A 26,257-nucleotide genomic window follows, 5' to 3' on the forward strand; every position below is an offset into this window, starting at 1 on the left:
CAATGGTACTAAAGCATTTGGGTCCGTTGTTGATTTTATTTATCGTCATTCTTACTAAGGTTTCTTTGTGTTCTCCTTCAAAGTCAGTCTTTAAACTCACACCCAGACCACCAGAGAGAGAGAGAGAGGCGGCTGATGCTTATTACCCGATTTATTAGAGAACTCTTCAAAGTAAAAAGGGGGGGTGGGGTGGCGGGGCTGGGGTGGGGAGGATCTGGGGCTGCATACGAGTGTTATGGGGCCAGCAGTGGCTGCGGTCACAGAGGCGCCCACGGCTCTGGGTTTGAGCGGGCTGGCGTCCTGCGCCCGAGGAGGCTGAGCCCCGGATTGTCACACACCAGACCACGGGGGCTGAGCACACGGGACCCCCAGTGAGATTAAGACACACAAGGTTTGCAGTTCTGTTGTGTTTGGAAATCAGTTGGGCCATAAAAATGGGGTTGGGGTGGGGACAGGCGATGCAACTGAATTACCAGAGAAGGCGACCGAGGGTGCTTGCTCTGGGGTGGGAACTGAGGGGCTGCGGCGACAGTACCATGGCAGGGGACCCCATGGGGATGGGAGTATTGCACTGAGCCAGGTGATGGGAGGAAGGGGGTGAGAGGAGGCAGAGGATGGAGGCTGGGAGGGGACATGTGGGAGGTCCCACCTTGTCAGTCTCAGGACACACCTTTCCCGTGTCCAGTATGGCACGGCAGACAGTGCCCATGTTCTCAGTGACAGCAGCTGTCAAGGACAAGCTGGGATGGAACTAGGGCATCACCACCAAGGAGTTGGCAGATTGCTATCCTGGGGGTGGGATGACAGCTGGGTGGGTCCAGGGCCCTTCCTGTTGGGGGTCTGGGGAAGGCCATGAGTTCACTGCATGTTACAAATAAGGTCTTGCCTTCCCACCCTCTCACCCTGACCATAAGCACACGCTTCCCGGCAGCCTAATCCGAGGCCCACCTTGCATCCATGTGACAGTTCTCTGAAAAAGGGACAAAAAAAATACAACCAACACAAAGGGGACTCTGAAGGGGTATTCATGACTTAGCACAGGAATGCAAACATCATGATGTCCAGGAGGTTTGCAAACTTCTCCAAGTGAGCATCTGTCTGTGATTCACTCAGGAAAGCCCCAGGGCCCCACTCCCCGGCTCCAGGTGGCCGAGGGCGCCCTGGACATGGGGCCTGCTGCTCTGGTCGTCCCCAAGGGATGCACCACATCTCTGCAGCTGGCCTTGGGGGCCTGGGCAGGGGCTCTGATGTCAGCCTTGGGGCAACGTAACAGTGGAGGTTAAGTCATCTTCAGACCTCTGCCCATTCAGCCCACCTCCTCCAGGCGGGACAGGGCAGGCACCAACTGGGGACTTGTGCGCATGGGGCACTGTGGACAGTGCCTTGGTGGAAGTCCAGGTGAGGATGCTCCAGGGTCTGGACACCCCCTTGCGGGTAGGAAGGGAGCAGAACACCTGTAGGATTTTTCTGATGGATCCTCTTCCCCAAGCCTCGTGCTGCGGCATTCTTGGTGGCCCTGTGAGCGGAGAGCCCCCAGAGCACAGCCTGAGGAGGGGAGCAGCCAGCCAAGAGGCTCCGTCCAGGTGCACAAAGCAGGCTGTGCCAGGGGAGGTGACGAGGGGCCCTTGTAGGAAAAGACAGCAGTGTACACAGCTTGCAACGAACTTGAAAATCAGGTCCTGGCTTGGCGGGTTCTCCAGCCATCTCAGGCTCCACCAGGGAGGCAAAGGTGGGAGTTCTTCCACAAAGTGCAACTTCCACTCCACACTGGCTCCCAGCTCCTCCCACGCAGGGCCGGGTGGGCCAGGTGAACAATCCCTGATGCGTCCCTCTCCGGAGGCAGGCAGGAGAGACCCTGCAAAGCTGTCAGCTCCAGCAGCTGCCTATGGACGCAGCGGGGCCCCTGGCAGTCGCCCTGTGGGGCTCGGGACCCAGAACTGGGACCATCCAAAAAAAATTGTTTTTTCACCCAGAATTTCTTCTCCTATCCTTCAATCAGCACAGGTGTCTCCATCATTTAAAAGAGAGAGGATGCCTACCTCCATCTTTTTACAGGAGGGGGGTCTGGTCTTCTAGCCCTGGCGGCCTGCCCGTGGGGGCTCCCCTTCAGGACACAGACCTTGGGAAGTCCCAGGGCCTCAGTGCCTGGCTGCCTCCTCCTGCCTTGGCCCGTCTTCCAGAGAAGAGAGAAGCCCACAGCCCTGAGCTCCACTGAGTCAGGGCAGCTATGTGTCCACATGGAGGTTCTCATTACGCCTGGGGATTCCTGCTCGCGGTCACAGGGGAGGCAAGTGGTGGGAGACAGATGCTGAGAGATAGCAGGGCCACTGGTGAAAAGCCATCCCCAGCCACCACTGTGCTGCCCTCAAGGATGGTGTCCAGCTCTCTCGGCCCAAAAACCTGAGCCAACAGTGCTTGGCAGGTGCAGTGTGCAGCCTCCAGAGGCACCCTGGGGAACGCGGTGGCCCTTCTGTCCTAGGGGCCTGTCCACCCTGGCCCAGACCTAGAGTGGATTCCGCTGGGGCGCAGGTTCCCTCAGCAAGACATGCAAGCACAGCAATGAACCAAAAGTGCAGTGAAATAGAGTTTCTTCTTTTCCATTGTGGGTTTTTTTTTGCCTTTTCCTTTTTCTAAAAAAACACACCCATGTGTGCTACCATGTCTGTGCAAAGAATAAGGACCCAAAATAAATACATGATCGGAAATGCAGGAGGGTTCACAGTATCAGGCGTAGGTAGTTGTCGGGGAGCCAGGGCGGGGCAGGCCGTCCGGATGGGGGTCGCTCAGCAGCCAGGAGTGTCGGTGTCGTCAGGGGAGGACGAGGGCGAGGGCTGGCTGCCAGGCGGGCATCTCCCGAGCTCTGGGCTGAGCGAGGCGGGCAGTGCCTCCAGGAAGCGGCCGGGGCAGCAGCGGGCACTCGGCTCCGGGTCAGTGTCTGCATAGGAATTACTGCCGAGGCAAGGGGGCGGGTGAGCTCATGGTGGGCTAGGGCCATTCCCCACCCACCCGGCCTCCCGTGGCTAATGACACAAGCCAGGGACCCCGGGAGCCTTGAGGGCTGGACACAGGCCATGGCACGGCAGAGCCTGGCTGCCCCTCCCACTGGAGACCTCAGTTTCCCCATCGGTCCCAGGGGTGTCTGGGGGTCAGGCCCTCAGGCCCTCCTGGGCCGAGGCCATGGTCTGAGCCCCGAGTGGGCCCGGCTGGCCAGCCATGGGCTCACTTACTGTGTCGCTCTCGCCGTCGGAGGCAGGCTGGGCCTGCGTGCTATAGTGAAGCGGGGAGTACACCCAGCTCCTCTCATCGGTGGGCTGCAGGGCGGGTGGGCGGGCGGGCGGCACGTGCAGGAGGGGCGCAGAAGAAGAGCAGGGTGCGAGGAGGCGCGAGAGGTGACAGGGAGGAAGGAAGGAAGAAACAGAAATAAAAGAGGGGGACCCCCAACGTGGGACGAGTGGGCGGCTCAGCCCCCGTGCCCTCTCCCTGACAGGACCTGCCCCAACCTGGATGGCCCTTGGGCCTGGTGGGGTGGGGGCCGGGCCTCCGGGGCTGAGTGGCCAGAGCGTGGCAGGGGGCGGGGTGGGCAGCGGGAAGCGGCACGTGGGTCAAGGCAGAGCCGGCACAGCGGGAGGGGGTGGCGGGCGGGGCTCCGTTTGCTCTGCTGTCCGCCCACCCTGGCCCCCTAACCTCTGCCCTAGCCTGGCAGCACCCCAGCTTCAGGCCTGCCTACCACTGGGGACTGCCAGCTGGAGCACCGCCCTGGGGACCCACGGCAGGGGGTCCTGGGTGGTAGGGGCACAAGGTGGAGCCCACTTCCTGCCCCAGTACACACAGACCTGCTCTGGGACCGAGGCAGGTGCCCCCCAGAGAGCAAGCAGCAGAGGCCTCTCTGCCCCATGCCTGGAGCACAGGGATGCCTTCCTGGGGAGGGGCACAGGCAGAGTGGGGACTGGCCACCAAGGGGCTCCTGGGCCTGGCAGGGGCAGGCTGATCTTTCTCCAGCCATGTCTGGGCAGGGGTCCCAGGCGGAGCTCAACTAGGGGAGGACGTATACTTCCCCAGCCCCCCTTGCTCTTCCTGGGTCTGCTCTTAGCACCAGAACCCTCTTGGGCCTGGCAGCTCCCTTGGGGCTCCCCCAGCCACCTTCTTGTCTTTCCTCTTTCCCCCCACTGCATGCCGGCCTTCAACACCCCACAGCCTGTTACTTCCACCCCAGCCAGAGCACACACCTGTCCTAGCCACGCCCCCCTGGCTGTCCTATGGCCCCTGAACCCACCATGGCCCCCCAGACCCAACCCTCCTTGGGCTGCTTGGTAGGATCATCAGCAACCAGCCTCTGCCCTCCTGCCCCTCGGAGTCCACCTGTTCCAGGTACCCACACAGCCCCTGCCTCTACACCTGCTGCACCCGACTTTCTCCACAGCTCACAGGCCACGATGGTACCCACGTGGACCCAGAGGCCCAAGAAGCCTGTGTCCTCATGTGGGCGGGTTCCCACAAAGGTACCCAGAGCCACGGCAGCAGGGTGAGGCCCCAGTGCAGGCCTTGCTCGTGCTTCAGGGGGTTACAGAGCCATAAAACCCATGTCTGGCCACTTGGGAGCCCAAGGCGCAGGTCCAGGCCTGTCTGTGGCCACAGCAGGTGCTGATGCTGGTGTGGTGGCCGTGCTGGGCTCAGAATGTGGGTGACACAGGGGTTCCCAGGAATCCTGTGATGAGCTGGCCCTGGGTGACCCACAGAAGTTGAGTCCAGGGCATGCCTGCCCCGCACAGCAGGCCCTGGGGTCCAGCCTTCCTCCTGCTGCTCCTTTGCCTCCCTCTCCACCCATCGGCCCCAAGTATCTGATTCTGTGGTGCCCCCAGTGAAGACAGCCCTTCCTCTTCCACCTCCCCACACCCCAGGCACATCTCAGAGCCCGCTTGACCCCTTCCAGATGGCCTTTGCCACTGGCTCCTATCCCCATGGCCCTTGGGCACCACGTGTCCCCAGCTCTGGGACCATCTCTGGGGTGCAGTGTCCCCGGTTGGACCGAGCGTGGAGGGGATCTCCCCTTTCAAGGCTTGCTCAGCAGTGCACGACAGCCAGCGACACTCAGAGGGACCACTGACAGGGCTGGAGTGTGGCCTCTGAGGAGCCTCACCTTGAGAACACAAAGTCTCGCTTGAGATCTTTGCCCTGTTCTGCCCGTTGAGTGCTGTGTGCCTCTGGGAGGTCAGCTGGCCTCTCTGGGACCCCATTTACTGCTCACGATGACAATAACGAGCACTAACAATGCCACTGCCACACAACATCCCCACAGCATCCCAGATACGCCGGGTGGATAAGTGTTTATTAGACATATGCCTGAAGTTTGGGACCTAGATTTCGTCTACACTATGTGCTCGTGGGCTACCTGGGGAGCCAAGGTCTGTTTCTCCATCTGTGAAATAGGTACAGAGACACCAACTCCTCTCTCCTGTAATTAAGAGCTTGGCTTTGTGGTCCTTCCGCTGACCTGGGAGAAGGTCACCCCCTTCAGGGGACAGACGCTCTGGGAGTGCTGTTGGCAGCAAAATCTGAACAAGTGGGAGCTGTCCACGTGACACGTCCCTGACCCAGGAGTGCTGGGACGAGGGGCAGGGGCGTCTGGGGGCTGGGGGTCAGATGCCGACCCTGCCATGGCCAGGCTGTCCCTGGGAGCCCCAGCGGTGTGCCCGCAGGTGCCATGACGCTCAATTCAGTGGGGAGTACACGTCCCGACAGGACGCCCACAGCCCAGCGTCCCACGCGGGCCAGTGTGGCTGACCTCAGCCACAGCGATGTTTTCCCCATGTCCCTTCTTGGAGGAAGAGGGACCAGGACTTGTGGCTCCCTGCTGCCCAGGGCGCGGGGTGGGGCCTGGCTCCCTGGAGGCCTGCCGTGGTCACTTACAGTCCCTGAGGAGCTCAGCGTCACGGCCCGCAGTCGGCGATGCCGGGGAGAGTAAATCCAGTACCTCCCATCGGTGAACTGGGCGGGCCGGGCGGGCGGGGGAGGAAGCAAACAGAGGACAGGATGAAGTGACAGGACGAGGCCACGGGAGTCTGGCGGGCGGGCAGGCAGGGAGGGCAGCGGGTGGGACAGGTGGGCTGATGGCCAAGCGGGAACAGGGGGTGGGCGTCCCACTGGCTGTCTTCTCCGCTGCGTGCTGGGCCTGGCTGCAAATCTGGGTTTCACGCCCCTGACTCCTGACAGGACATGGCCCCTGGGGCCGCCTCACACACAGATCCAGAGAACGGGAAAGATCAGCCCGGTGGGGTGGGTCGGGGGACACAGGGGGCGCTCGCTCGGTGCCCTGCAGGCCAGGCAGCGTTGGCGTGGGGACTGAGAGCAGGGGGCTGTTACAAAGCAGCGATGTCAGCAGGGCGGCCAGGCTCACCCAAACAGCCCCGAGGCCCAGCACCGGGCAAGGGCAGGGTTGCGGGTCAGAGGTGAGAGTGAAAGTCTGAGAAGAGGACAGCAGGCAGGGCTGGGGTTTGGCCCTCTCTGCTGTAATTAGGACCATCTGATCTCAGAGCGGGGCATCCTGGGGAGACAGCTCAGGACCCGCCGTTAGGGGTTGGGCGGTCACTGGACTGGGCTTTGCGGGCTCCCAGGCCCCCCAGGACCCACTTCATCCAGGTTCCTGCCTGCCTGTGGGAGGTGTGAGGGGGAGGAGATGGCCAGCTCTGGAGGGAGGTCCCAGGTACCCAGGGGAGGGCACCCTCCTGCTCTGACAGATCCCACCTTGTCCAGGAGCAGCTGTGTGTCCTCGTCCCATGAGGTTGGCATCGTGGAGCCCACCTGCCCCTCGCCTCGGTGCCCTGGCCTCCCTAAGCATGGAGTCTGCCCGCCGTACCCACCACCCGGTCAGAGAGAAGGTGTGTGTCATGCAGCCCCACGGTCAGCCTGGGCCTCCCCTCGGGCCAGGGGGCTGAGCACTCCGGGACTCCAGACACCTCCCCAGGCCCCGCTGGGCTCAGGGCCAGACGTGGTCACAAGGCTGGGGAGGATGGGGGGGGCGGGGGGGGGGCGCGGGGTGCTGCCACATCACCTGAGAGTGAGCGAGCCAGGAACATGGATCTGCGTGTGAAAAGGTGAGCACACACTCGTGCCTGTGCCTGAGTGAGTGCACCTGCAGGTGTGCACGAGCGCCTTGAGTGTGCGACGAGTCAGTGGGAGCGTGTGAGGGAGTGGTGTGCCCGTGTGTGAATGCAGGTGGACATGAGCATACGTGGGTTTGTACGGGCACGTCTACACACATGTAAGCACAGATGAGCGCGGATGCTCGAGGGTCCGGCGACGGGAGGGAGCCCTGGGGGACTTACAAAGTAGATGTCCGTGGCAGGCGCGTCCTCCTCGTCCGAGGCCTGGCTGGCGGGCTCGGAGGCCTGGCTGGCGGTTTCCGCTTCGACAGCGGCAGAGGCACAGGCTGGGGACGCCCCCTCCCTGGGGACACGGGCAGGACATGGGAGTCCTGGGGGAGCTCTGGAAAGCATGCATCTCCCCCGCCCCGCAGCCTGGCCCTCCCCACTCCCTCCATCCCTCATCATGGAGACCACAGATGCAGGAAGTTCAATGGCAGGGATGGGTTCTGCCTGACACATTCTGGTTCCCCCACATAACAAAACACCCCCAAGCACTGTTGCTGCCAAGGGAACCAAGAACCCGGCTCCAAGCAGGTGGCCTGGCCCCTCCACTCAGGGGCATGCCTGTGGGCAAATCCCTGCCTCACCACTCACTCGCTGGGCAACCATTAGGACTACATTCTTTCTCAGGGCCTCAGTTTCCTCACCTGTAAAGTGGGGACACACACCCACCCCTGAGGGGCCAGAACCTTTTGCTCCTCTTTCCGGAGCACTTCCTAGGTGCCAGGCCTGTTTGAGGGCCTGCTGTCCTGTGTTGCTGCTGTTTATTTGCTCAGTTGTGTCTGACTCTCTTGGGACCCCATGGACTGTAGCCCACAGGCTCCTCTGTACATGGGATTTCCCAGGCAAGAATACTGGAGTGGGGTCCATTTCCTTCTCCAGGGCATCTTTCAGACCCAAGTATCGAACTCATGTCTCCTACATTGGCAGATGGGTTCTTTACCACTGAGCCACCAGAGAAGCCCCTGTCCCGTGTTACAGATGAGGAAACTAAGGCACAGAGTGAAGGTGGGGAATGTGCCGGAGGCCATGGCTGGCGGCCACGCAATTAGTGAGAAATTTCACTTCTCAGATGAGGAGCTCAAAACCTAATAAAGTTAGAAATAAGTACCAAAAAGGTAAACAGAAAGTCTTAAACACGAGAGACACCCCTGAAATGCCTCAGTCCAGGGTCTCTCCCTCAGCGCTGCTGACAGTGGGCAGGTCATTCTCTGTGGGGGGCAGTCCTGGGCACAGTGGGTTGTAGAGCAGCCTCCCTGGCCCCCACTATGATGCCAGCAAACCCCCGAGTCATGACCACCGGAGATGTCCCCAGACATCGCCCACTGTCCCCTGAGGGCAGAATCACCCTCAGGTTGTTGAAAGCCACTATCTTAATTCAAAGAGGAAATGAAAAAAAAAAGAAAATTACTACCCATTTGTACCTGAGCCAATATAAAAGAACTGGTTCGTATCAAACCCATGGCACATGGCAATAGCAGCACTCAGAGGAAAACACACAGCCTTAAGGGCCTCATTGTTAAAGAAAAGAAGGGACTTACTCAACCTACACTGGAAAAAAGAAACAAGTGAAAAACAAGCCAGAAGCAGCTAGAAAGAACACATTACTGGTGAGTTACAGTGAATGAGATAAAAACAGAACACAACAGGGGACCAAACGTGGCTTTGGTCCCCCATGAAAACCCATGAAAACCTCGTAGGTTACTGTCGTGCAAGCCCCGGCAAAACTAAGAGGAAGCAGAGAGGAAATGTGGCAGGAAAAGTCACCTCAGATGTCAGGGCAGCTCTGAGTCCTGGAGGAGGAAACCCTTCCCAGAGTGAAGGACCTACACTATTCCCGGCTTTCCTCGCTCCCTTCCCAAGCTGGAAGCCCCAGCCCCACCCCTAGCTTGTGTACTACTTTTCCCAGTCCGCCTTCGGCCAGCAGGCTACCTGGCCACGCTTGGCCAATGGGACCAGAGCAGAACCTGAGACCAAGAACTAGTCAGTTGACCGTGGGGCCCACTCACCCTGCATCCTCCTCCTTGGGGACCACAATCTCCACGCTGCACGCGGGCTCCACCTGCACTGTGATCTGTTGCAGGTCCTCCTCCGCGTGCGTCTCCTCCTGGGGCCTGGAAGCAAAGGGAAGCCACGCCTCAGTTTCCTTCCTCACCCCCTTCCGCCCTGGAAGTACTTGCTGAGCTCCAAGCCGGTGTCAGTTTCCAGTCCCGGTAAGAAGCTTGGAGCTCCAGGAGGTGCTATCTCTAGGCGCCATCTGACCAGGGCCCTGAGCTGGCCCAGCTCACATCTGATCCCTGGCCGTTCTGCCCACCTGGGGCTGCAAGGGGCCAGTGACTGACCATCCACCTGGGGCTAGCCTGTGACTCTGGCACCAGCTGGGGCATAATGAGTGCATGGGATCTGGATCCTTCCCACGCCCTGGGGCAGCTAAGCACCTGCCTGGGGCCTGCACTAGGGGGTTGGGGTGGTTCTGGAGTTCCAGGCTTAGATCCCTGATGTAGGTGGGTCAGAACATGCCAGCAACCGGGTGTGCAGATGGCACACCTCCCTGGATGGCAATACCGGAGAGCAAACGGGTGGCTGACGTCAGAGCAGGTAGCTGGACGGAGGGTGACGCACATGATTTTTTTTGCAACTGGCAGAAATTACTGCCCCCCAAAAACCAATTACAGAGAACAACCCCTCTCCACTCCAGTCCTGTTACAAGATCAGACACCTGGGAACAACCCACATGCGCAGGAGGGCAAGCCACAGCCTGTCAGAGGAAGGGGACCAGCACCTACTCCACCTGCTCACAGAGGTGACCTGCCGCCAGCAGGTGACAGAGCAAAGGGCAGGGCGGCGCCCAGAGGCACGCTGGTTGAAAGGAGAGGGCGAGACAGGCCCAAATGTGTGTCTCTTTGTATATTCATAAATGTCTCTGGCATGAGACAAAAAAATCCGTCCGCAGGTTACTCCCAGAGAGGGGAGCAAGCATGGTGCAGGCATTTCTGTTTTTCCTTTTGTATTTCTACAAATATTACTAAGAAAGAGAGAAAGAAGAACCAACAGGCAAGTGCGGGAGATGAGTCCTCTGGGTACCGAGGTGGAAGACAGATTCCAAGTGACCCGAAATTCTCTCTGCTTCTAGAGCCTAACTTGAATCTGTGCTCAGAATGGTGTGGTCAGAGAGAAAGGGCTCTCTCTGGTGGGGAAGGCAGAGGAGGGATGGGGGCAGGGAGTGTGGGGGAGAGGGGAGAAGAGACAAGACAGAAGGGAGAGGGCTGGGGTTTCATCTCACCGGCCATCCTGTCCCGAGGACTGTGTGCGCCGCCTGCAGAGAGACCGCAAACACGTGGAAAAAGCGGGGTAAGGGCCCTCCCAATCAACGTCCTGCCCACCCCACGACCCCACCCATCCCGCGGCCCAGGGACATGGTCAGGTCCACTTACCGGTACCGCGGCTGCTCCGATGACTCGGAGGGGGACCGCTCTGGGATGGAGAGGGACGTGGAGGACAGGGTCGTGGCGATGGAGGCGGTGGTGGCCTCCTCAAAAGACGGCGGTGTGCAGGGCAAGAGGTCCGGCCGGCCTAGGGGGAGGAACAAGTGGCCACCTGTGCAAGCCAGGCACCCAGGGCTGCTCCTGGCAGGCCTCTGAGCTCTACCTGCAACTTGGCTGACCCCCAGCTACCCATGTCTTCTCTCTCACCCACCATCTCACACTGTTGTCCCCGCCAGCTTCAGGAGGAGAAATATGCTCCAATTTCCCCCTGGCCTCGGCCTTCCAGTACCTATCCCCTGCTCTCAATTAAAAACTCCCCTCAGGGTGCTGCTCCACTGGCCTCTGCCCCGCTCTGCTCCAGCCACACACACTTCTTGCTGTTCCCCAGACACCCACAGGCTAGGCCCCGTCCTGCCCCCTGGGCCTTTGCACAGGCAGTGTCTCCCTTCCTTGATGCTCCCCCCACCATGCCCGCCCCTCCCTGCCTGGAATCTCTGACTCAGGAGATGGAAGGGACCTTCCTGAACACCAGGCTGACTCCATTAAGCACTTCATCCCCCCAGGTCTCCATGTGTCTCTGACATAATGGGAGCCTGTCACCTGAGGGTAGGGAGTGGGGGGTGAATTCTGTGCTCAGCTCTCATTGTGGCTCTTCCAGGGGCCCAGTCCCAGCTGCTCCCCACTTCTCAGCTGCAGATCCTGGGCTGAGGGGGGTGACTGTGACCCAGCCCCTCCCATCCAGGCTGGGGCCAGCACAGGGCCCTCCCCTTCTCAGCACAGAGGGCCCTCCCTTCTCAGGCCCCTCGTCTCCCAGCCGCCTGCTCACCCTCGTCCTCCAGTGTGGGGTAGCTGCGGGCCCCCCGCAGGTCGTACTGTGCATCCTCCCGCTCGCTGGGGATCTGGCTGGCCGAGAAGGCGGCCGTGGGCCCCAGGGGTTTGACGGCCAGCAAGGCACCACGGCCCTTCTTGGATGGTGAGGACTTCAGGGCTGTGGAGGGAGGGCGGCTGGTGCTGGGGAGCCGAGCACCGCAGCAGCACCCAGACAGGGCCCCACAGACCCCAGAGCTTCCTCTGTACCAAAGCCTGGCTGCCCCACTGCCCCACCTCCAGCCTGTCCGCCAACACCCTTCGCTCTTGCTCTCGGTAGGGGAAGCCTGCCGTACATTCCAGCTGGCTTGCCTGCAGGGGCAGGGTCGGAGTGCAGGAGCCCAGGTGCCCTGTCCTTGCCACTAGCAGAGATGGGATCCCAGGGACCCAGAACTCCCACTCTAGCCCCCTGGAAACAGCAGTAGGATCAGCAGCTGCCAATGTTTACTTAGCATTTTGGGGCCTCAGCCCACCCGACTCTCAGACACAGAAGTCAAGGGCCTGGTTCCCATCCAGGCTGCATGGCTTTGGGGCCCCCGCGTCCTGATTTGCACCAATGGATCAAAGGAGGCAGGAAAACCCTGACACACCTTCCACACCACCCTGGCTCCACCAAGGCCTGTCACCAGCCTCTCCCGTGCCTCCGGTGACCACTGCCCCACATACGGTGGCGGCTCAGTTTGCCTCACACAGCCATCCAGTCCCAGAGGCCGGGGGCTCCCTGGGTTCCCTGCCCTATGCCACGTCCCTGAGGCGCCACCCAGCTGCCCTGTGCCCTGGACCAAGTCCCTGACTGCGTCCTAGGGCTGGTGAGCGGAGGACCAGGACCCTGGGTTTACCCTGCTATTGACCTCCCAACCCTTCTCCCCCTGCACCCCCACCCAGAGGGCCCGGACACTCACAGGAGTTCTTCCGGAAAACCGTGTTGCTCATGAACTTGAAGAAGCGCTCGGCATAGAAGCTGGGCCGGTGGACGGAGACTGTGTCCTGGGAAGGGAAGGGGGGCCTGAGGGCAGGCAGGGGATGAGGCCTGGGGGGGCCCGTGGGAGTCCCTGTGTCAGGGCTGCTGTGTCATCTTGGTGGGGATGGGACCCCAGGAAATGGTAGTGGTGGCAGAGACAGGGAGGCAGAGAGATGGTTTTGTGGTAATGGTGTCCATATTTTTAGTTGTTGACCTTCATAAATAAAATGGCTATTCAAAGAGGTAACTGAATGAACATCAAAATCAAGAAACTGGAAAGAACCTCTAGAGCTGGGGGGTAGAAGGTGCAGCTGACCCTGCTACAAAGGAAGGCTTTGTCCTGGGGGCAGGCAGACCCGGCTCCTGCACTCATGGTGGGGCGGCCCTGGCCACGCACTGCTCATCGGTGCCCCGGGGTGGACCCGAGGCTGCTGGGCAGGCCAGGATGCAGGGCTGGGATGCCCGTGAGGCAGGGAGCCCGGCACACAGTTGGGGCACCATCCTGCAGGGCCCCTGGGTGCACACCCTGGCTGTCCCTAGATCCAGTCTGCTCACTTGCTACGGCACTGTCTCCCAGCACTGCTGATCGAAGGCCGGTCGTTCTCTGGGGGTCCCTCCTATGCCCTAGGGTGGGGCCAACATCCCTGGTCCCCGCCCACTAGATCCAGTGTGACCACCAGAGACGTCCTCAGACACTGCCTCGCGGCCTCCCCGGCTATAACGTAACAGAACGCATCTGGACACAGGGCCTCCCGTCCCGGCCTGCCCTGAGGCAGTCACATGGCCTCGGGGACTCGTGCTGGTTGATGGTGAGTGAGCAAAGACAGCAGAAGAGTCTCTCTGCCCCAGGAGGAAGAGCCCCTCTCTCTGGTTGGAGCCAAAATGGGGGCTGCCATCTGGGCCAGGTGCCAAGGGCAACGCCTGGGGTGTACAGGGACATGCAGGAAGAAGCTGGCCCCCAGTACTGTGGCGCCACCATACCAGTCTCAGGGTTCACACACCTGGATGGTTACTTTTTCTGGCCATGGTGCATGCATGGCAAGTGGGATCTTAGTTCCCCAACCAGGGACCAAACTTGCACCCCCCATGATGGGAGCTCGGAGTCTTAACCACTGGACTGCTGGGGAAGCCCCTGGATGGTTACTTTGATGTTTGGGCCCCTCTGGAGCTGACCTCGATCTTCTGACAGGGTCGCGACCCCTCCATCTGCTTTGCCCTCTGCTGTGGGTTCACTGCACAGAAGGGTTTCCCGCCGGCCCCACCCAGGGGGGAACATTCTCAAAGCTCCCCCGGACGTTCGAAACACTCTGAGGCATAGTGGGGGAGGTTGTTGGGACCTTGGGTTTTGCAGACTGCTCACACACAGACAGCCCTTAGCACTCAAGTAAGAACTGGCCTGTGGGGGCACTGGGGGAGAGGCCTCTGCCTGAGGGTCCACAGCCGGACTAGGGCCACAGGTGGACAGTTTAACCCCAGCAATTGGTCCTCACAGTATTTTACACTTTGAAGTAATTCACTGCAAGGGTTTACGGGTGAGCTGTGCTCACAGGAAGACACAAATTTCCAACTTTTTTTGAACAACTGAGCCCATTTGTGTAAGCAGGCCAATCTGCAGGGTCAGCGGGCTCAGAGCTGTGCAGTGCTGCCCCTGGGGTGCAGCTGGGGCCCAAGACCCCCTCCATATCACACACTTCCAGAATGTTCTCTGCCTGACTGGCCCCTGACTTTCCCAGCCTGTCCTCACTTCTAACTCACTTGGGGCCCCTAGTCCCCTCCCTCGGGAAGCCTGTATGCTAAGCCTGTACCCTCACAGATGGCTCGGGCCCCTGGTTGGGGGGTCCCATGGCTGCCTCACTGCCTTGTCTTGGCCCTGATCCCCTGGCCTGTGACCGTGGCTCCAAAAAAGTGGACGTGTCCCTCGGCTCTTTAGCACCCAGGTCTGGCCCAGGATGATAGTCAGGATGTTTGTGGATGGACAGACAGAATGAACAAGTGGAGGATGCTCACCCCATCATGGACGAGAGCCTTCCAGGTGTGTTCCAGCTTCTTGATGAACCTGCAGAGGAGAAAACACCCAGGACATCAGCCACACCTCCACGTCCGGGGGAGGTCTCTTCTAGGTGAGCTCATCCCAGGGGACACAGGTGGTCTCCAGGGACCTTTGTGATCATCATGACTGGTAATGTTCTTGGCATCAAGAGGGCATAGGAGCCCTGGTCGAGAGGAACCAGGCCACCTGCTGTATCAGTCAGAGACCACCCCGCTCTTTCCAGCCCCCTTGACCCCTCCCCACTGGCTGGCTGCTCCTATTGCTGGTGCTCTGCAGGAGGAAGTGGAAAGGCTGCGGTGCGTGGCCCTCCATGGGGGACGGAGCCCGCCCTTCCTCTCTCCCATGGCCCAGGCTGAGCCAGTCTCCTCCCTGCTGGAGGGAGCACCCAGTGCCCCAGCCAGGCCCCCATACCACACCTGGGCTGGGGAGCACGTTGCTGCCTCCAGGCAGCTCCCCCAGACGCCTCTGGGCTGCAGGGGGAAGGATACCCTCCTCGACACACACTCCTGCCCTAGGATGGGCTCTGGCCGCACCCCCTGGGCTGTGCCCACCTTACCCTACCCGGGTCTCCACAGAAACCCACTGCTCGGAAAGCTGCCTGCTCTGCTCCACACTGGGAGGGAGACCCCAGCAGGAGATGGGGCAGCCTAGTCTTGGCACACAGCAGGGCCCACAGTCAGCCAGTGACACTCCACCCTCTACCCTGCCCTGTGCCAGCCCTGACCTGTCCCTGACCAGGCTCTCACTGGGGAGTGGGGAAGTCGGGCCAGGGGCATGCACCCACCCTGGCAGGATAGGGGGCGAGGACCCACCTGTAGGACTGCAGGATGTCGATGATTCCAATGTGCAGAAGCAAACGCTCTCCTCGACCATTCACAGCAGGGATCCCCCCCATCCTGAGGAGAGGGGTCAAGACTGTCAGCACCCATGGAGCCAGCCCAGGGATGAGCCCTGTCTGTCAGGAGCACAGGCTGGAGGTAGCCTAGAGCCCCAAGCCAGGGGCACCTGCTCTGGGACTTAGGGGCACTGAGATAGAGGGATGAGTGGGCAGGAGTGATGGAACCCAGGGCTTGAGGATCCACACGCTCCCTGTAGGTGGCCACCTGGCTGGACCCTCAGAGAGGGACCTGACACCTGGGAAACCCACCACAAAGAAGGATTGAGTGGCCTTCTTGGCCCGCTCACTGAGTCAACGCTGCAGGCCAGAGGCTGCCAAAGGGTCCAGGTTATGAGACTCAAGTGCACGCATACCCACACATGCACACGCGGAGCCTGCACACACACACAGGTGCATGCACACCCACACGTGCACACGCGGAGCTTGCACACTCACACACACACATAGGTGCATGCATGAGCACATCCACACCCAGGCAAGGCTGGGCTTTGGGCGCAGGCTGGGGAGTTAAAGCTGCTGCAGCCCCAGGCCAAGCCCGCCCATGCAGTTAGTGGGGCCCACGAGGCAGCAGCTTCCTGCACGCCCAGGCCCCCCACAGGCTCTGCCAGCTGCACTCCACACTGCGCTCACCTTCACACCTGCCGTCTCGCCTGGCCTGGCACCAACCCTACAAATGCCAGATGGCTGAGCTCTGGGCCCACTCAGGTCCCCCCCACTCATCCCAGGCAGGCCCTTCAGCTGATGGCCCAGTTTGGTGGCCAAGCTTTAGCCTGTCCCCCAGCTGCCTGTGCACCCTGATGGCTACCACCCCCTGTAAGGACTGGACAAGGTCTGGACATGGTGGGTCGAGCCAGCTCCCACATGGTTTGTGCATGGTGATACAGGGTCAATTGTGACACCTGTCTACAGCAGTGGTTCCCGTGGGGGGTGACTGTCCCCAGGGACACTGGTGCTCTGGGGGGACAGCTGTGGTTGTCATAACCAGGGTCAGGAATGTCGATCCACCCCTCACAGTGCCCAGGACACCCAAAGAGTGACCGGGGCCTGCATGGGGTGGGAGTAGGGATGCCCCGTGAGTCTGTGCCTGAGCCCCAAGGGCAGGACCAGGTCGGCTGTTTGGCGGGCGGGGGGGCGGGGGGTCAGGGGGCACACTGTCCTCTGGACCCTCTGACCTGGCTGCTCCCACAGCCACCTGGCATCACTGGGCAAGGAACGTTCTCAGCCCCTGCACCCCCCTCCCCAGGGTCCCGGGCAGGGATCTGGCTGTGTAAAGGGTCCCTCGTTGCCAGCCCTTTCCACCTTCTCTTGGCTGCCTTCCAACACCTTTCCAGCTTTGCTGCCTGTGGTGAGGCTTTAACTCTCCTAGGTCCAGGGCGGGGGTACCTGTGTTTCCCACAGGGTTGGCCAGTGACCTCCGACTACTGACTGACTGAGTCAGATGTCAGGGTCAGAACACCCGGCCATAGCTGTGCGCTCAATATCTAACTCTCAGGGCCCAGGGATGGGGACGGGTGGGCACTGCTGGCTTACAAACCAGAAACCAGGAACCCGCCAGGTTCTGGACCTGGCCTTGTCCCTGTCACCTTCCTCAAGGCTCCCCCTCTTCCTGCCCCCTGCCTGCTTCTCGCCTGGCAAGGGGGCTGAGGCAGAGATGAGAGCTGAAAGCTCCCCCGGCCCCGCCAGCCCCGGCACCTACGTGTCATCCGTCTCGATGGCCTCCCCGCGTGCGGCGCCACCCTGGATGGACTCCATGGCTGTGGAGTACAGCGCCTTCTGGCCCAGGGGCCGCTTCTCATCGGCTGTGCTCTGGGCGCCCTCAGCCTGCCGCTCACGCTCCTGCTGGTCGATGTTGTGGACGCCCAGGAGCAGGCTATAGTCCATGATCTTGAAGCTCTCCAGCACCTGCGGGAATAGGGGTCAGGGGTCGGCTGGCTGTGACCCCACCCCTGCCCTGATTCAGAGGCCCGGTTCACTGGCCTCCCACCCTGCTCCAGACCACGAGGTGCAGCTCACGATGTGGACACACGGGCACTGGGGATGGGGCCTGGAAGCCCTGGGGCATGGAGATGGCTGGTGGTTTCTGGGGTGTTTGGCAGCTAGGGTGCAGGGAGCACCCTGGAGGACCCAGGCCTGGTTTGAACCCCCTCCAGACCTCCGTATCCTCGCCTCTGAGGCCAATAGGGGACGGGGTTGGACCGCAATAGCAAGACCTGGGATGAGCCTGGCAAACCTTCCTTCTCCCTAAGAAATACTTGCCTGTGGAGGAGGGCAGCTGCACAGACCTAGGTCTGAGGAGAGCCTTAAGTTTTTTTGGTTTTGCTTTTGTTTTGGCTATGCCACAGGCATGCAGGATATTAGTTCCCTGACCAGGAATCGAAACTGTACCTCCTGCAGTAGAAGCTCAGAGTCTTAAACACTTAAACACTCAGGCCAGGCAAGCCCTGAGGTGCACCGAGTTGAGCCCTGAAAACCTCAGGCTGCCCCAAGGCTCTGTTTGGCAGCAGGAACACAGCCTGTGAGGGCGGCGGGGGTGGGGTGTGGGGGGCGGGGCATCTCTCCGGCTCACTGCGCTAACTTCTCCCAGCATCCCCACGTCACAGCTGGGAAGACGGGGCTCAGACATGGGACCCTGTCAGACCAGCCGGCCGCTCCTCACCAGGCAGTCGCGTTGCAGCGTCTTGACGAGTGCAGAGAAGGTGTCGGCGTCAAGCATTAGCCCCTCGGGCATGTCCTGAATGAAGTCCAGGTCCTTGTAGGTGGGGATGCTCTTCTCCTTCTCCTTCTTGCTGGCCCGCCGCTTGTATGTGGAGCCTTTGAGGTCGAACTTGAGGTGCATCTTGACCACGCGTGGCAGCACGTTGTTCATCACCACCACGCGGATGTTCTTGCCTCCCGACTGCACGCAGTATAGCCCATAGAACTTGGGCAGCAGTGTCCGGGGATTCTGGTTGAGGTTCTGGTGGAGGGGAGAGGGCGGGTGGAGAGGACGCCAGGAGCCTTGCTGGGACCCCACACAGCACCCTGCGGCCTGCTCCTCAGAGCTCAGGTCAGAGGCCACCTCCTCAGGAAGCCCGCCCTGACCACCTCCCTGAGGCCTGCCCTCCCTCCTTGCCCCTAGCACCCAGCCAACTGAATTCCCCATCGCCCCACCTGACCGAAAGCATCAGGAGGGTCTGTTTCTATGCGGCCAGGCCCAGGGAGAGGTGGCCTTTCCATAAAGGCCCCCAGGGGACTTCCCAAGGTATTGGGCCTGATTTCCTGGGAGGTCAGACCCAGGTCTCTCACCACCCCAGTCTGCCCTGAGGGGATGGGGGCTGGTCGGCCTCTAGGCATCAGGCCATTTGTCTTTTTTAAAAAAAATTTTTTTGGCTGTGCCTCGCAGCATATAGGATCCTAGTTCCCTGACCAGGGATTGAACCTGTGCCCCCTGCATTAGAAGTATGGAGTCTTAACCACTGTACCATCAGGGAAGTCCCAGGCCACTTGTCTTTGTACAGCTGGGAACTAACAATGGTTTTACATTGTCAGGAAGTTGATAAAACTAAACAAAAAATAGTGTCCTGTGGCATGTGAAGATTACGTGAAATGCACATGGCAGCCTCGGCAAATAGTTCTATTGGCACTCAGCCGGGGTCACTTGCTCTCACCCTGTCTGTGGCAGCTTTCTCGCTAGAGCGGAGCCGTGCAGACAGAGGCTGTGCTCACAAAGCTGAAGACGTTTGTTTTCTCATGTTTTACAAAAAACGTTTGCTGACCCCTGACCTAGGGGAGCTGAGGATCCCACCCAGGATCATACATAGGAGAGGCGGGTTACAGGGTCGGGGACAGGTCACAATCTGCACAAAGTTGCCCAGGGCCTGACCACACCTGCCAGGCAGCAGGGAGGGCTGGCCCTCAGGCAAGGATCCTCACTTCCCATCTGGGTGTGTATCAGGACCCTCACCCCTGGGGGCCAGGAAGTCTGAGGCGCCTGCTTCCACACCTCTAGGGGCCTGAGTGCCAACTGATAGCCCAGTTCCTCCCCAGTGCCTGTCTAAGTCACTGGTTGTTGAGACTTGAGGCCCAAAGCCATGACTTCTGGGAGGTGGGTGGTAGGGGATGGCCACCAAGACCCAGATGGCTATTCCTGCTCGCCACGTTGAGGGGGTCCTGCGGGTGAGGCTCGGTGACCCAGGACGGCCTGTCAAGGTCTGCCCAGAGGGGACAGTTCCTGGAGGGGGTGGTTCCCAGGAGGGGTAGTTCCCAAGGTGGGGCTGCCCGGAGCTCCTCAGCAGAGGGAGGAAGGTCTAAGTCCAGGGGCGGCCGGGCTCCTCACCATGTAGTAGCCGGGCAGCAGCTTCTGCAGGAACTCGGCCTCCTTGTGCATCACGGTCTTGATGATGAACTCGTCGTCGCTGGTGACGTAGAACAGGGAGCCACTGGCACCAGGGTTAGACAGCTCAATGAGCGGCTCGTTGCACAGCGAGTACTGAAAAGGGGATGGTGAATGGGTGGGGGTGGTCACCGACACCTCACAGGCCCAGGGGCTGGTGGGTGGTCCCGGAAGTGGTCACGGTCGGCTCCATGTGATAATCACACAGGAGACCGCAGTGTCTGGAAGGAATGGAAGTCCTGGCCAGCAAGGACGGAGCCTGGCTGATGACGCCAGGGGTCTGGAAGGGACCCGATGCAGTAGAGTCCACTTGAGGCCACAGCCCAGCCCCAGACGACAAGCTGAGCAAGGAGCCCAGCAACACTGCAGCCACGTCCCTGCCCCATAGAGGCAGAGGACGACAAGCAGGTGGCAATCTAAGCCCCCGAGCGAGGGCTCGAGCGGGTGACCTGTGTGACACAGCGGCCGCCGAGGACACACTCACCAAGTAGTCATCTGGCCGAATCCCAAAGAGCTCCCGGAAGTAGCGGAAGGCAACAGGCGCATAGGTCTTGAATCTGAAGTCCTGGAAGTGATGGGCGGGAGTGAGGTTGCTGCCTTCACTGCAGAGGAAGCAGGGCGGAGACTGTGAGGGACCCAGGCCCGTGTATGTTCCCTTCCCCCACCAACAGCCTGCCTGCCCACCCAGGCCCAGCCCCAAGACACCCGAATAGCCAACCCAAAAAGTGACATGGGGCTCCCATGCTGGACACGGGACAAAGGGCTGTGGCCAGCCTCGGGTTGTCCTCCAATGAGCACCCTCCCCTTTCTTCATTAGCCCACAGTGTGGGGTGTACATGTGGCCACCCAGAATAAGACCACTGCCAGCCTCTCCCACAGCCAGGCACGATCAGGGTGCCGCGCTTGGCCAATCCCATGAGAGGAGGAGAATGACTTGGGTCTTTTCCTAATCACGCCCTTAAAGGGCAGGGGCATGTGCTCTCTTCTTTACTGTGGTTGGAATGCAGCTGTGATGGCAGGAGCCTGGGCAGCTCTTGCAGCCACTGGTTTGTAAAGCAGCATAGAAAATGGTGGAGAAACCAGAAGGAATCTGGGCCCAGCAACATCATGGAGCCACCTTACCGATCTTCCAGTCTTGGACTCTGTGTGTGTGTGTGTGTGTAGGTATACACGTGCACACACATATTAGAAAGAGAGAAACAACAAACTTTTGTCTTCCTCTCTTTCTAAGAGTCCCCATTCTATTGCATCTCTCTGATTCAGCAGCAAACATCCCGACTAACACAGGGCTGGACCTCAAAGGCAAGGGGAGCCCAGGAGGGGCCCGAGCCATTTCCAGCAGAGAAAAAGGCAGAAAGAAGAGCAGGGGTGTGTGTGCATGCAGGGAGAGTACAGAGGGCTTGGGGCGGCCCGGGCAGAGTACCTGGGGAAGAAGATGCTCTCCACCACGTAGAAGTCCTGCATGAGCACATCGCGCTCCGGCTTGGAGCTCAGGTTGCCCACAGTGTAGCCGATGCCCAGCTGGATGGCCCCCTTCAGGGTAGAGGACGTGGTCTGCGGGAAACCCAGCTGCATCAAGACCCCTGGGGCCCACCCCTTGGCTGCCAGGGTCCGAGACAGGATGGGAAGCCCCCTTAGGATGGAGGGGGCAGCATCCAGCCTGCGGCTCAGCCCTCAACAACCATTACCTCCAAGGGGCCCCCAGGCAGCACCCGCCGAGCCCGTCACAGACGTGCTGGCCTCAGGCCCGCCACTCAGCCCGCATAACCATACGGCCAGGAAGTGGCCTGGCTGAGGCTCCAACGCCACCATGCGGCCCCGTGGCCTGTTTCTATCCACATTCTAGAAGGTTCCTACAGCTCAGAACTGCCCCGCCTTGGCGGGGGGTCTACCACTGCCAGGGTTCTCTTTTGGGAAGCAGGAGTACAGTATCCAGCAATGCCCAGGCTTCCCTTCTGAATGCCCGGGCTCCTTCCGTCTACTCTCAAAGGGATCTGCCTCTCTGCATCCCAGTCCTCCACCCTGGCACTGGCCCTCGGGGCCTCATGCCGCCCTCCCTAGAGAAGTGCCAGCTGCCCGTCCATCTGCAAGCATTGCCATTCACGCTACCGTCGCCATGAGCCCTGAGCAACACGCCCACCGTCGAGGAAAGACACCTCGGTCCTCAAGTTACCGATCGGGTCGCCAGCACCCTTGTCGCAGGGACAAGCCCTTCCCAAGTGCCCACCCCTCCTCCTGAAGCCCCACCTCGATCCATTCCCTCAAGATGACATCGACTGAACACAGTCTTCCAGAGGAGATACGCAGACGACCAGTGAGCACAGAAGGTGCTGGGTACCACCAGGCGCTGGGAAGGTGCCAATCTAGACAGTGAGACCTGCTGCCCACGCACCAGGAGGGACAGATCACACAGACAAGCACCACACAGGATGGGGAGTGGAGTCCCCATGCTCAGCTGGCAAGAATGGAGAACGGGACGGCCACTGTGGACAGCGTGGCAGCTCCTCCAAGGGTTACCTGTGACCCCCTCGGGGGGCCCCAGCGGTTCCACTGCTAGGACTGCGGCCCAGGGAGGGCAGTGCAGTCCCGAAAATCACCTGGACACAAGCCCTCACAACAGCACTGCTCACAACAGCCAGAGAGGGTCCATCAGCGGAGGGAGGATACACAGAACACGGTCCCCCCGTCCATGGGAGCATCGCTCAGCCACAAAAAGGGGAGAAGCCCCGACACTTGGTACCACGTGGATGGACCCTGAGAACACGACACACAGTGAAAGAAGCAGACACAGAAGGACACACAGGGTGTGACTCCACTGACGGGAAACGTGCAGAGCAGGCCGATCCGCAGACACAGAGAGTGGGTTCCTGGCTGTCAGGGGCTGGGGGAGGCAAATGGGGACAGGGCCTTTGAGGTGAGGGAAACGCTTTAAAATTGACTCTGGCGATGGCTGCACAGCTCTGAATACTCTAGAAACTGTCTAATTGAACACTTCAGAAGGGTGACTCACTCACACACTCGCTCTTAGCGAGGTGGGTGTTTTTAGGAGGTGCGACCAGGCGGAGAGGACCAGCAGCAGCAGGGCCAGCTCACCACGCACAGCCCTGGCCCAACCTCGCCTCCGCCCCGCTCCCAAGGGATGGGAGGAAGCTGCAATTTCCTCTCGCCCAAGGTCACAGTCAAGGCCACAGTGACTTGAGGAGCCAGGCAGGTGGTGCAGCCTCCAGCCACAAACGGCCCACACCTGACCTTCCGTGGGCCCCATGCACATGTGGGGGCCCCCCTTGTCCCACCCCCGTTGACTGAGGGCAGAGCAGGAACCTTCTTGTAGGTGGTTTCGCCAGATGCGTCCACGCCCCGATGACCCAGCTTCTTCCCATGGCCAGGGCCAGGCTGTCCAGTCATCAGTGGGACCTGGGGAAGAGGAAGCAGGAAGTTCAGAAATGGCAAGAAACCAGAATGCTCTGGAAATCTGGCCAGAAAAGGCCTCTGTCACTGGGCCCAGCTGGAGTCTGGGGCGGGGGCTGGGTGGGTAGGCTGCGGGCACAGGGGCTCCTCTCTCTGGGGGCCCACATCCCACATATGGGGGCCAGACCAGGACCACCGGCTCCTCCAGAAAAGCAGGAGGTCAGCAGCCTGGGCCCTCTGCAGGGAGAAGAGCCCCAACTTCAGGGTCACCGCCACCCCCAGCACTGCTGACTTGGGGCTAGTCACTCTCTGTGGGGGAATCCTGGGTGCTGTGGGGTGCACAGCAACATCACTGCCCCACCTCTTCACTGCCAGAAGCCCCCCAGTTGTGACAACCACAGATGTTCCCAGACGTGGCTGGGTGAAACCCTTTGAACTGAAATGAGATTATCTCCTCCTGGATGAGGGAGAGGTCCCACTGGTCTGGGAGCAGGCTAGTTCCTGCCAGCTCCATGGCACAGGTGTGACATCCTGGCAAAGTTATGTGGAAGCCACTGGTCCCCATGTGTGACATGACAGGGGAAAGATGGTGCATAGGGCCATGGGGCCTGAAGGACACACACCAGCTCAAGAGCCGGGCCGAGGCTGGCCGGCAGATGGTACGTACTTGCCACCATTCACAGCGCTCAGACCAGCCTGTTCTGCACACTGGCCACCAGGGGGCGGGCTTCCCTCAGGCAACATTAGTTGCCAGCCCTGCTCTGCACCCCTCGCCGGCTCCCCACTGCCTGTCAGCTGGACACCCCCCAGAGCCCCAGCAGATGGGCAAAGCCCTCCTAAGAAGGACCCTGGGTGCCCAGCAGTGTCCTGGGAGAGGAGCCTGGCTGGGAGGGAATATGGATGTCAGGCTGGCTCCTGCTGTACCTGGGGTCCTCTAACCTGCTGTCCATGGCTCCTCAGACAACAGGGCTCACAGAGGCCCCTCGCAGGTGGCTTCCAGGAGTGACCGGAAACTAACAAACTAGAGACAGGGTGCCAAGGGCTCACGCAAGTGGCCACCACCAGGAAAAGTTGCCTGAGGACAGGACCGGTGGGACCCTGGGTGGGCAGGTATGGGACAGCAGGGGGTAGGGGGGAAGGCTGGCTTGAAGGCACTGCTGACAGGCGGGAGGCCATCCTCTCCAGGCCCCTCGGGGCTCTCCCCACCCACCCCATCCCTCCCAGAAACTCAAGATGCTGGTGGGACAGACGGTTTCCATTGTCTGACGACACGTGCTTATTTGCTATGGCAGCATCTGAGGCCCAGAGAAGTGCAGTGAGATGCCCAAGGCCTCAGAGCAGGATGCGGGCAGGGCAGGGTGCTGCCCCATCCACCTTCAGGAGGCAGGGAGGGTGGGCCCCCGAGGATACTCACCTCTGCTGGGGTTGTCTTTTTCTGGGCCGAACCTGAGGAACAGAAGGGACACTTTAGTCTGGACCCCTGGCCTCTGCCATCAGCACTGCCCCACACACGCACCCTGCGCCCCTGGGGAGGTGGTAGGGACCCTGCGTGGTAAATAGGCCTGGAGACGCAATGTGGGGGTGGACGCAGAGCGACCATGCTGACGCGGCTCTGCAGGCAGGAGTAGTGGGAGGGTGGGTGGAGACAAGACACAGCCCATCGCTGAGAGGGCCCCAAGTACGGGGGGCGGCAGTGATCAGCAGCTGCAGCCCAGGCTAGAGTGGGCACCAGCCCCCGAGGCAGCCGGGTGATGGAGAGCCAGCCAGCCAGGACACCCCTGGTTCCCGTCCACAGGGCCTGTCTGCACAGCCCTCATCCACACGGACCCTGTGGAAGGCCAGCGACGTTCACCTCTTGGGACCACTACCACCCCCTCCAGCCCAGCTCCTCAGGGGCCTCAGGCCAAGCACAGGCTCCGCTGCGCTGGTGTCCTCACCCAGAAAGCTGGCTTCTGCTGAGGGTTATCTGTTCAGTGTGAGTGCTCAGCACATATCTGCCCCAACCCCTGGGATGTTCATATTCTGGTCCCAGAATGGGCTGTGCTGGTGGGGTTAAAACCCTTGAGATGGGGATGATCCTGGATTCCCGGGGGCCCAGTGCCATTGCAGGGTCGTCATAAGAGGGAGGGGGTCAGAGGCAGAGAGACGGGAGATGCTGCTCTGCTGGCTGTGAGGATGGAGGGAGGGGCTGTGAGCCAGGGACGCAGTGCCTCTAGAAGCTGGAAAATGCCGGAAAACGGGGGAGCCAGTGCTTCCCTGGAGCCTCTGGAGGGACGGGCCCTGCCCACGCCTGGATTTAGCTCCATGAGGACTGAGCTGGACTCCTGACCTCCAGGACTGTGAGATAATCAACCTGTGTAGTTAGCAGGTCAAGTCTGTCGTGATCTGTTACAGCTGCAAGGGGGAACTCACACACTGGTGTCTGCCAGGTGTCAGCGTGGAGGGAACGCAAGTGGTGACTAGGACAGTCCTGGTCCCCCCTTCCAGGGCACACAGTCAAGGGGGGGCAGAGAAGGGTCTGGACAGCACAGCAAGTGCCAGGAGGACCACATGAAGAGACAGGTGGGGGGTCAAATCAGCAAGGGAAGGCTTGGGCTCTTACCTCAGGTAGATGGGAGCCCTGGAGGGCTGGGGTAAGGTGGGGACACCTGACTCAGGTGCTCACAGGCGCCCCCTGGTGGCCGTAGGGGGACAGATGGGGGGCAGCGCACGCGGGTCCAGGTGGGAGATAATGGGGAGATAATGGGGTGGACCATGGGTGGCCACCACAAAGCAGGTGAGAGAGAAGTGGGCAGATCGGGGAAGATCTAGAGTCAGGACGGACAGGCCGTGCTCACTGGAGGCAGACTGAAGAAAAGCGAGGCGTCAGGAATGACTAAGGATTTTGGAGCAACTCACAGAAGGATGGAGCTGCCTCAGCCAGGATGGGGGCTGGGCAGGAGAGGTGTGGGGCATGGTCGGGGGCAGGGTGGCCATATTGAGTGTGAGACCCCTGCGTGAAGATGAGAGGGACAGCTGGATCCCACGTCAGGAGCTCAGGGAGGCCCCGGCTGGAGGCAGTTGTCTGGGGCATA

The 26,257-nt window shown here is 60.7% G+C and overlaps 1 protein-coding gene across 5 annotated transcripts in view; it reads right to left on the bottom strand.

The window, feature by feature from the left end:
- Nucleotides 1-133: 133 nt before the first annotated feature.
- PIP5K1C (phosphatidylinositol-4-phosphate 5-kinase type 1 gamma) overlaps nucleotides 134-26,257 on the bottom strand; it is a 50,232-nt gene continuing 24,108 nt past the window's right edge. Inside the window, exons 2-19 of one of the 5 annotated variants that reach the window (XM_044947928.2) lie at nucleotides 24,598-24,629; nucleotides 23,097-23,189; nucleotides 21,199-21,329; nucleotides 20,260-20,377; nucleotides 19,719-19,871; nucleotides 18,060-18,359; nucleotides 17,100-17,305; nucleotides 15,318-15,401; nucleotides 14,463-14,511; nucleotides 12,397-12,481; nucleotides 11,454-11,615; nucleotides 10,577-10,715; nucleotides 10,426-10,458; nucleotides 9,152-9,256; nucleotides 7,323-7,443; nucleotides 5,908-5,985; nucleotides 3,228-3,311; nucleotides 134-2,949 (exon numbers count right to left, since the gene is read on the bottom strand). In XM_044947928.2, coding sequence (XP_044803863.1) covers nucleotides 2,947-2,949; nucleotides 3,228-3,311; nucleotides 5,908-5,985; nucleotides 7,323-7,443; nucleotides 9,152-9,256; nucleotides 10,426-10,458; nucleotides 10,577-10,715; nucleotides 11,454-11,615; nucleotides 12,397-12,481; nucleotides 14,463-14,511; nucleotides 15,318-15,401; nucleotides 17,100-17,305; nucleotides 18,060-18,359; nucleotides 19,719-19,871; nucleotides 20,260-20,377; nucleotides 21,199-21,329; nucleotides 23,097-23,189; nucleotides 24,598-24,629 — 1,976 coding nt within the window. In that variant the 3' untranslated portion in view covers nucleotides 134-2,946. Of the gene's footprint in view, nucleotides 2,950-3,227; nucleotides 3,312-5,269; nucleotides 5,986-7,322; nucleotides 7,444-9,151; nucleotides 9,257-10,425; nucleotides 10,459-10,576; nucleotides 10,716-11,453; nucleotides 11,616-12,396; nucleotides 12,482-14,462; nucleotides 14,512-15,317; nucleotides 15,402-17,099; nucleotides 17,306-18,059; nucleotides 18,360-19,718; nucleotides 19,872-20,259; nucleotides 20,378-21,198; nucleotides 21,330-23,096; nucleotides 23,190-24,597; nucleotides 24,630-26,257 lie in introns of those variants that run through there. The other 4 variants (XM_025293190.3, XM_044947929.2, XM_044947927.2 and 1 more) reach the window with 4 other exon arrangements.

The sequence above is a fragment of the Bubalus bubalis genome, chromosome 9 (assembly GCF_019923935.1).
Source record: "Bubalus bubalis isolate 160015118507 breed Murrah chromosome 9, NDDB_SH_1, whole genome shotgun sequence".
Classification (NCBI taxonomy): domain Eukaryota; kingdom Metazoa; phylum Chordata; class Mammalia; order Artiodactyla; family Bovidae; genus Bubalus; species Bubalus bubalis.